Source organism: Crocuta crocuta, unplaced genomic scaffold (assembly GCF_008692635.1).
Source record: "Crocuta crocuta isolate KB4526 unplaced genomic scaffold, BGI_CrCroc_1.0 scaffold73, whole genome shotgun sequence".
Classification (NCBI taxonomy): domain Eukaryota; kingdom Metazoa; phylum Chordata; class Mammalia; order Carnivora; family Hyaenidae; genus Crocuta; species Crocuta crocuta.
The window spans coordinates 1,814,469-1,824,645 of record NW_027529443.1 but is presented as its reverse complement, the minus strand read 5'-3'; the positions used below and the strand labels follow the sequence as shown (position 1 = coordinate 1,824,645).

General features: G+C 54.8%; 1 protein-coding gene across 1 annotated transcript in view; it reads right to left on the bottom strand.

The window, feature by feature from the left end:
* Nucleotides 1-387: 387 nt before the first annotated feature.
* Nucleotides 388-10,177, bottom strand: part of XPO6 (exportin 6) — a 96,933-nt gene continuing 87,143 nt past the window's right edge. The window contains exons 18-23 of the mRNA XM_077760555.1: nt 6,533-6,688; nt 5,360-5,474; nt 4,999-5,170; nt 3,301-3,462; nt 945-1,043; nt 388-840 (exon numbers count right to left, since the gene is read on the bottom strand). Of these exons, the coding sequence (XP_077616681.1) occupies nt 388-840; nt 945-1,043; nt 3,301-3,462; nt 4,999-5,170; nt 5,360-5,474; nt 6,533-6,688 (1,157 nt within the window). The remainder of the gene's footprint in view (nt 841-944; nt 1,044-3,300; nt 3,463-4,998; nt 5,171-5,359; nt 5,475-6,532; nt 6,689-10,177) is intronic.

Below are 10,177 nucleotides of genomic sequence, written 5' to 3'. Positions count from 1 at the left end.
ACGAGGACGTGGGGGGAAGATGTCATTTTGCCGCGTCGGGCAGTGAAGAATGAAAAGGACTCATCACTCGGGAAGAGTTCCAGGAAAGCCTATCTGAGGCAAGCACAGAAACCTAGCGGCTGGAAGGGGAAGCAGGGCAGGTGAGTGCCCGGGAAGGAGGCCTGGGGACGGGAGAGGCTGGGCGCCATGGGACGCGGACACACCGACAACGCTGGCTCCGTGTGCACCCACAGCCGCCAAAGGGAACACAGAGCACCCCCACCTTCCCCGAGCGGGCAGCAAGGGGGACAAGGGGGGTCCCCAGCAGCAGGGCAGCCCACCCAGAACCGGGGGGCCCATCTCTAACTCTGGGGACTCCGAGACTCCTGAGCAGTCCCGTCTGCAAGGTCACAAGCCGGGAGCCAACAGCATCCGGATCCCGGGGGCAGAAGCACACAGCAGCTGAGGTGGCCGGACGGGCTGTCGGGGCTGGGGGCCCGGGGCCGACGCGAAGATCACGCGCCGGGGGAGGCACGCGCCCNCGCAGCCCTCTGCCCCTTCCCCCCGAGCAGGCACCGAGCGTGAGAGCCCTTGCCTGCCCTCCCTGCAGCCTGGCCTCCCTCTCCTCACCCGATCCATCTTGAAATTCCGCCCCAGCACATTTTTCTGGTTGGCATCCACGCCATCACAGCTGGTCAGAAACTCTGGGAGGAAGGCCGCAAAGAAGCCGTCAAAGTCCACGGAGGCCATGTTGTAAATGGCGATGCCGATCTCCTCCTGCAGGAGGTCGTGGGACTTGTGCACCAGGACCTGCAGCAGCACGTTCACGAACTGAAACAGCATGGCGGTCCGGAAGATCTTCTGCAGACACAGAGGCCGGGGTGAGCGGCCCTGAGCAGGCTGGGACTCCGCCCGCCCCCTTCACCCGTTCTGCTCCAGGACCCTTTATGAGAGGGGGCACCGACCTTGTGGTACAGCTTCTGCTTGGTGTTGAGAGTCTCCAAGTAGAAGAGATTTTGTTTAAACAGGTGGATATCAGGCTGCAGAAAGGACTGTCCAAAAGCCTAGAAATAAGACCATGATGTTACAAGCACCATTTAAACCACCTCAGACCAGGCTCCAAGGGCCCATGTCCTGCACTCCACAGGCGGTTCTTCATGCCCCCAGTGGGGCGAGGGTATCCACTGCCTTGACCTTCTGCTCACATCTTGGAATGCTCCTTTGCAGTCTTAGTTTTTTTTTTTTTTAATGTTTATTTTTGGGAAAGAGAAAAAGAGAAAGACAGAATGCAAATGGGGGAGGGGCAGAGAGAAACAGAGACAAAGAACCCAAAGCAGGCTCCAGGCTCTGAGACCTGATGCGGGGCTCGAACTCACCATAACCTGAGCCAAAGCCGGTTGCTTAACTGACTGAGCCACCCAGGGGCCCCTAGTCTTAGCTCTTAAGTCCTCCCCACTGGGCCTCACTTCACATCTTGGTTTCACCTTGGCCTTTTGGAATAAACCTTCAGCTCCCTTCACGGATTCTGTCTTTGAAGCGAGAAGCTGCCCACCCTCTCCTCGGCATCCCAGCTCTTTTATAAACCACAAGCCCCAGGAGGCTCCTTCAGCAGCTGCCTCTGCCTTGGGGTGAGGCAACAGCAAAGTTTTAAACTGGTTTGTAGTTTCTGGGCTATAAGGTATTAGTTCAAGGGCAAAAAGAAACACCCCACCACCACCACCAAAAGAACCCCAAACGGATGACGTACAAGCCCCCAGCCCCTAACGGGCTGCTGACCGCTCTGTCATTCTGTCCCCAGGCCCCTGAGCTATGAGAAGGTGAGTCCTATAATGCCTGCTGCAGCAGGGAGAGCTCCAGGAGGCTCAATGTTTTATTTTTTTAGGTTGGGTTTATTGAAGTGTGTGACACACACAGGGTCATCTAACCACCAGGACAATCGAAACACACATTTCCATCTCCCCCCACACCCCAAAAGTGCCCCCGGTGTCTCCATCAGTAGTCAGCCTTCTCCCCTGGCCCTGGGCAACCCCTGCTCATCCTTGGTCCCTCCAGTTTTGCCTTTTCCAGAATGTCGTATGATGTACAGGAACCACAAGGCGTGCAGCCTTCAGGGTCTAGCTTCTCACCAAACACGACTTGACCTATGTTGGTCTCAGTGAAATGTGTTCCTTCTTACTGTCAGGTAGCAGCCCATTATGTGCATGTGCCTCAGTTTACCCACTCACCAGATGATGGATACCTGGATTGTCTCCAGACTTGGGCAATTACGAGAAAAGCCGCTGTAACACCTGTGGACGTGTGGCATGAATAGGCTTTCATTTACCTTAAGTAAAATGTTTAGACGAGGGTTGTTGGTCAGGTAGTGACTATACATAAATGTTCAACTTTCTAAGAAACTGCTAGACTGTGAAGCTGTCTTCCAAAGTGGCTTTTACCAGTTCTGAGTAGGGGGCCAGGCATTGATCTGCCCAAGAAGGCTTAAAGGCAAGGTCGAAGAGGGGGAGGACAGGAGGGGAGCAAACACTCGACTATTCCGCACCCAAGGCCCGGGTGGAGACAGAGCAGCAGCGGGAGGCCAAGCATAGGACTCGTGCTCGTCCAGGCCCTACACACGGGGAAGCGCGTGCGCACTCCAACTGGGGGCTGACGGGGGAAGGGGAGAACCCCTCTGCCCATGCTGGGAACTGAGCCCTGCATTGAAACAAATAAAAGGAGAACCCTCTACTTCAACCTGGGCTTAGAATACAAAGTTCTACAGTAAAGAGCAGAACGAGGATGGTGCCAGAAAGCAGCCCCTGGGCAGCCCGGCCACCCCAGTTTCCCCCGTGGGGTGCGGTCTGCCCGAGACAGCCTGCTCACAGGGCATGGCCCCACCGGTCCAGTATGGTACGGGCCAGAATGAGCTTTTAAAAATGCAGATCACCGGGTCCCTTCCCAAGGGGGAGTCTCCCCCCGAGACTGCACTCAGCTTCCAGTTAAGGGTGCCTCAAGGGCTGTGCTGCAGGCAGGAAGTCCCCTCGCCCCTGGGAAACACAAGGGCCAGCTGCTGGGCACCCGCTAACATATCTGACCTCACAACAAACCCATAAGACAGACAGCATGCTCCCCACTTACAGATGGAAAGGCTGAGGCTCCAGGGAGTTAATTAACTTCCTAGGTACTAAAAGGTAGCACCAAACCCCCACCAAGACGGTGTGCCTTCCCCATGAGTCAGGGAAGCAAACCGAGGGCCGGGCAGCCAGTGGAGCCGGCGGGGCCCAGGACGAGGCCTGTCCAACCCGCAGCCACACAGCAGCCTCATCGGCTCTTCCCGCACGATACCTGCATGATGGCACTGAACTGCGGCTCGTTCTCCATCTGCTCCTCGGCGATGCCCCTCTGCACACTGGCCAGGACAGTGGACTTGAAGAAGTACCTCCAGTTGTGATGGAGCGTCCGGAAGAGGAGCTCAAACAGCTCAGCCTTCACATCTGGGGAGGGGCGCTGCGGAGACACACAGACCCTCAAATCTTCCCTCCCTGCGGCTCAGGGTGGCCACTCACAGCCTCAGCTCCGAGCAGCGGGGAGGCCCAGGTGATGCCTGGTAACGGCAAGCAGAGTGTCAGTGTCCCCCGACCCTGCTGTCCGGTCGAGTCCCCCTCGGGCCAGCAGTTCAAACCAGGTGCACTTCCGCAGAGACACGATGCCCGGGTCAGTGCCGGGTGCCCTTGGGCCGAGGGAAACGCTCAGCCCTCTAAGCCAGGGGGGAAAAGGCTGCCAAATGGCAGAGCAATGAGGCACATGGGTTTCCTGTTGAGAAAGCAGCCGACCTGCTTTGGCACATCTTCCTGGATGTGCTGTTCCTTCTGCCAGGATACAAACCGCCATCCTGCTAACCTGCTGACCTCATGCAAGACAAGTGAAAAGCTTTACAAGCAGTTCTGCCGTCTATGGAAGAAGACCTAAAGAGCACCTAGAAGGCACAGAGAGCAGCGTCAGGGGGACTTGGGGAGGCGACGCGCGGGGCTGAGGGCTCTCTGGGCCCGTGTCCTTGGCCACAGGCAGCAGGGATCTGGGAGGAGGGGAGGCTCAGCAGTATTTTCTAACTGAACCAAACATCTCCAAGTCACTGGAGGGCCTGCCAGGTCATGGTATTCCAGATGTCTCTGTAGAATTCCAATCTGTAAGCCCCAGAAATATTTAATTCAGCCTTGATTAAAATTAAATTGGGACCAGGGGGCATGAGCTCCCGTGGCAGGACTGCTTACAGGACCCAAGTGTGTTTCACGACGCAAAGCAATGGCCTTATTTAAGCCTTCGTTGGGGCACTGAGAAAGGTTAGCTCTTATTTAACTGTCACATAAAACTTAGTTAAATTCACATGTGTCCTGGATCTTGTCATGCCGAACGTCAGCTTTCTAAGCATGTAGAGCATTCCTTTAACAAAAAAACCTTGCGTGGTTCCAAGGACTGGCCTCAGGGCCTCAAATTGGTGCACAGGCTCACTAGGAAAGTGCGTCTGTTACGGGGTTTGCCGGAGAAAACCACACACTCACCTTAAGTTATAAGCTGTTTGCCACGAGGGACTGACCTCACTCACCGACCGGCCTCACAATTCACCTGCTGTGCTTTCGCCAGACTAATCTAAGTTAACTCAACCAATATAAAAAGACCAGACCAAGCTAAAGGCATTCTTGCCTGGGAAAAATTATTTTGCAAGAAAAACAACTAACAAATTAGCTTTAAAACGCAATGCATTTTCTGGGGCGCCGGGGTGGCTCAGTTGGTTAAGCATCCAACTTTGGCTCAGGTCATAATCTCCCGGTTTGTGAGTTTGAGTCCTGCATTGCTCAGAGCCTGGAACCTGCTTCAGATTCTGTGTCTCCCTCTCTCTCTGCCCCTCTCCCGCTCATACTCTGTCTCTCTCAAAAATAAACAAATGTTAAAAAAAAAAAAAAAAAAGAAACAAAACCAATGCATTTTCCTCACTCCTCAGCTACAGGGTGAGGCCGCACAGGGGAGTACCCTGGCCCCTCGTACCTCGGCAATGATGGGGTACACCTGCTCCATGCACAGGGAGATGATGCTGGGAAGGAAGGGCTTGAACACCTGGCCCGGCTCCTGGACCACCACCTGCAGGATCTTGAGGAACTTCTCCACCACTCGGCAGCCCGTGCTGCCTTCGTGCAGGACACTCTCGGCCAGCTGCTCTCTGCACACAAGGGGAAGCACGCGGTAGCCAAGGACATATTCTCGGGGCGGGGGGTGCATGAAAACCAGGGCTTGCGGCAAGGGAAGAGAAAGGAGCAGGAAGTCCAAGGTTTTGTATCTGCCCCTCCCCCCCACCACGTTCCCTGTCCCCCAGGAGTCTGGACGCCATGGACAGCAGGTGTGCAGTTACCTGGTAAACATATTGAGGAAAGTCTGGATGACCTGCTCCGTGAAAGGCACACCCATCTGTACTCTAAGGCCTCGGAACAGAGTGAGGAAGAAGCTCAGCATCTCATCAGTCACATCTAAGCAGAGGCACAAAGCAAACAGTCAGAGGCCGCACACACAAGGGGAGGCGGGAGCCCCGGGCCTGGCGGACGGCCTCCCGCGATCTGCGCTACACTCTCTCCCAAAGGCTTCCTGCCGGAAGACAGCTCCCCAGCGCCATCGGGGCCACTGACACAATGCGGGAGATGACCAAGGACCTGCCGGGAAACCGGCTCTGGCGTCATGACCTCTGGCTGACGACGACGGCTTGTTAGAGGAAGCAAGGGTGGCCTCGAAGCCTCCCTAGCCACCTGGCACCTGGCGACACTGAGTGTTCACTGCAGATGGACCATTTTGTGCTCATGCTGACGGAGCGATTCAACTGGGTCAACACCGGAGTGCTTCTGCCATTTCTCTCTCTGATCACTAATCCCTGCACTTGGGTCAGGGGTTAAGTGGCTGAAAGTGGATAATGACGATGGATTCAGGCTGCGTGGCCCTTTATTACGAATGATCCATTATCATTAATGGACCATTAATGGGATTAATTGCCGAAAATATTGGTTATGTTTACTCTGGTTCCACTTGCAGATCTAAACAGTCATCTCGTACAGTGTGTTTTGGCTCTAACCTCGCACACTCTGCTTACAAGAGGCACTCAGTGAAACGTTTGCTGACTGACAAGCTCTGATATTTCTCTCGTAAGACTGACAGACCAGTGTAAATGCTCTCAGAAGAGCCAGAAAGAGCCTCTACCAGGCGAGGGAGGGACCGACGTCAGCAAAACCCACGCTGCCGTCTCAAGAAATAAGCAGCACTCGTGGGGCCAAGTTCTTCCCCACTGGACAATGCCCCCAGCACCTCCTCCGCTCCTGACCCAGGCTGAGAGAAAGCAAACGCTTAGATGTGAATGCCAGCCAGAGGCCCCAAGTGACTCCAGGCCACACAGCACAGGTGCAAGTCCCAGGTGAGGGCGTCACAGGGTGTCCATCCCTGCCCTCTGCCTTGGGGTCCCGGCCCGCACTGCCCACTCCATGTGCTCCACGGGGCCAAGTAGTCACTGTGGGCCCCACAGGCGCCTGCCAGCGGCTCCTACCTGACTGGTGGATAAAAGCTGGAAAGAGGGCCAGGGAAACTTGCACGGATTCCTGCAGCGACTGGTAGCAGATCTGCCGGGACTTGGTGGACTCGCCAGAGATACTATCCACAATGTCTTCTAAGACACTAAGCGTCTGGTGGATAATCACTTTGGCTGCAAATGGAGATTCAGTGCATGTTAGAACTTGCTGGGGGATACAGCAGGGGGGCGGGGAACACCCGGGAGGGGGGCCATTTGCTCAGGTATTCAGACGACAATTGTAGAAACCTTGCTAAAAGAACACAGTCCCTCTGACGGAGTTCTCCATGTCTCCCATCTCTCTCTCTCCCTACACCCTTTCCGCTCTTCTTTGTTCCGCCAGGACTCTGGCTGCCCACTTGCTCTGATTTTTGCCTCTCTTCTGCCTCTGTCCACCAGAAAGAAGGTCATACAGAGGAGAAGATAAAATGTGGCCCCCAGTTTAGTGTCTAGACTCTAAGATGGTGAACAGATGGGTGAAAAAGTGGGTGTCACGAGGTAATCACCCCAGGCAAGAACGGACACATGCAGATCAGACACCCCTTCTACCTGACACGTACCGCCTGCCGGCGATCTGCACCAGCACCACCGGCACGCCTGCACCAGCACCCACCGAGCGCTGCTGTGTTCACGCATAAACGGCCTGTTCAACCCTTATCCTACTGGGCCTGGGCCTGACAATATACATAATTATTACAGTATTATACGATGTTAGCAACCATATTTACTTCTAATGAGACCCTGATGTAAACGCAATGCCTTCAGGGAACCCACAAAGAAAGCAGAGGCGGTGGCCGGCAAACAGGCAGGAGCGCAGGGGACACAAAAAGGGCCCAGATCAGAGGTGCTGGGTCGGAACCACAGATGGGCGCCAGATGGCCCCACATCCAGGCCGGCTCCTCGTCAGGGCACTGGGAACAGCCAGCAGCTCCGCCTTCACGCGGCTGCTGCAAGGAGGAGAGACAAGGCTAAGAGCACGGCTGGCGGAGCGCCCGGCCCATGAGAAGGCCCAGCACGGGGAAGCGCTCATCGCCCCCAGCCCTGGTGGGGTGGGTTCCTCCCCTCGGGCCCAGAGCTTCCCTCCGGGGCCCCCAAGAAGTCCCCCCCAGGGCTCAGCCTGAGCTCAGCAGACTCAACACTGGCAGAGCTCCAGAGGCGGAACCAGAGCTGGGCTGAGAGCTGGCCTTCCCCTGGCAGGGCTCCCTGGGTTGCCGGGGCCCCCAACTCACCGGCCTCTGTGGGCTGAAGCAGCCTCCAGAGAAGGGTACGGCAGGAAGAATCGAGGTTCTAGAGGAGCAGGTTTGACTCCTGACTCCACTAGATTCGAATCTGTTTCCTCCTCTGAAAATATGGAGAGAGGGACCACCACCTCACTCAAAGGACTGAGCACGAAAAGAATGATGGCTCACGACAGGCCGGCCACGCAGACCTCGGCAAGCGGACACACAGCGCACACACACATCCTACTCAAGGAGCCACAAGGCCAGGGGCCAGGAAACTGCACTCGGGCCGGACGTTTCTCCAACACAACACAAGGCACAGGAAGAGCAGTTCAGGGGGAAAGCCAGTAGAGTTAAGAGGCCAAAATCTGACCTCTCATGTGTAAGGAAATTGAAATAAGAACCAAAATGTCTTCACAAAAATGTCCAAGAGCAAATGGAGAACACCATCCAATATGTAATAACAGAAGAGAGAGAGAATGTGTGGCACCTTCCATAGGACAAGGTGTCACCAAACCGTTAAAAACAATGCTTTTCCGAACAAAGGGGAGATGCTGTGAAGGACAAGGATCTGGAAGCATTCAGAACCAGGTCTGACTCCTGACCCCACCACCTTCCCTCTGATCCTGAGCAACCTACACCTGCTGAGCCCGGGGCGGGGGGAGGGGAGAGCACTTCACAGTGGAGAGACTGGCAGGCACTGCAAGTGATCCCAGCGAGCGTGCCAAAAACGGGACACACAGAAGCGACACGATGGGAGATATGCATCCCTGCCCAGGTGGTATTCATGCCCCAACTGCTGGAAACAATCAGACAGAAATGATTATGGGACATTTTACATGAAAATGGGTATGGCCTCTTCAAAACCGTCAATGTCAGAAGACACGAAAACCAGGAATGCTTTTCTGTATTAAAGACTGAAGAGGGGTGCCTGGGTGGCTCAGTAGGTTGAGTGTCCAACTCCTGATTTCGGCTCAGGTCATGATCTCAAGGTTCACGAGATAGAGCCCTGCGTCAGACTCTGCACTGACAGTATGGAGGCTGCTTGGGATTCTCTCTCCCCGCCTGTCTCTGCCCCTGCCCCACTTCTACACCCGCTCTCCCAAATAAATTAACAAACAAATCAAGAGATGTGACAACCAAACAGAACACAAGCTCTTTAATTGTTATCTTGGACTTTTTAAGAAATAAAAAAGGCCAGTTTGGTAACACCTGGGGAAAACCTGAACACGATCTACTAAATGTGACATTACTGTAATGTCACAACTTGTTTGTGTCCCTGGTGTTTGGGTTACAGAAGAGAACACCTTGTTCTCAGAGACAAAGGTTAAGGATTCAAGGATGAAGTGTCAGTAACTTCCTTTAATTAAAGGGCTCTGCTAAAAACGAGGAAGTTTGTGGGGAGGTGGGAGGAAACACAAGTGTAGCAAAATACTAACAAGCGGTAAATCCTAGCGAAAGACTCACAGTTGTTCCTTTACTTAATCGTTCAACTATCCTGCAGGTTTGAAAACATTTCAAAGTACTCAGCTGGCACGGGAAAAACCGTCCCAGGCCTTCATCTGACCCCTTGCAGCAGGAGGAGCAGACAGGCCTCACGGGGCTGCAGGGAGGGCCACGCGCCCTGCCGTACATCAAGTTCTGGGCCGGCGGCTGGCATGCAGCACACGCCCCACAGGCGTTAACGCCCCGAGGGACCCTGGGTTCCGTTCAGCCAATGGTTCCAGCACGTGGCGGTGCCCGCTCCGCAGTGAGGCCGTGGCCGTAGAAGCAGATGCTCCGGCCAATGAAATATGAGCAGATACACAAATGACGGGTGCCACCTGCAGGCCAGCACTTTAAGAACCACTGCACACCCCCCCAGGCCCGTCCTATGTAAGCACAGACCGCGGGGTGGCTTTCAGCGGCCTGGGTCCCCGAGAGACCAGAATAATAAGCAGGATATTCCCCAAGCCCCTTGACCCCAGCTGAACAGGCAGTGGGAGCAAGAAATACGTCTTTCTCCTGGATTAAGCCTCGAAGCTTTTGGGACTGTTTGTTACCACAGGGCACACTGACCCAGCCCCTGCTGACTGACATAAGCACCTGTACAATAAAGAGAGAAAAGACCACTAGGCTTTCTGAAACATGACTCCACACTAGCCGCACATAACCCCTGCGCAAATGACTTCATCTTACCCTGGTTTCTCCCAGGGATACAATTAGGATAATCAACAGTGCCTAACTCACAGACTGATGTGGAAATTCAGTGAGTTAGTGAATGTAAAACACTGAGAACCAGCACCAGGTAAACACCAGACCGTGAAGGCTGGTGCCGACACAGCCAGAGTTGTGACAGTGGAGAGAGGGCCACCCAGGTGAGGGGCCTCATGGACTCTGCCACTCTCATACAGCTCCAGAACTA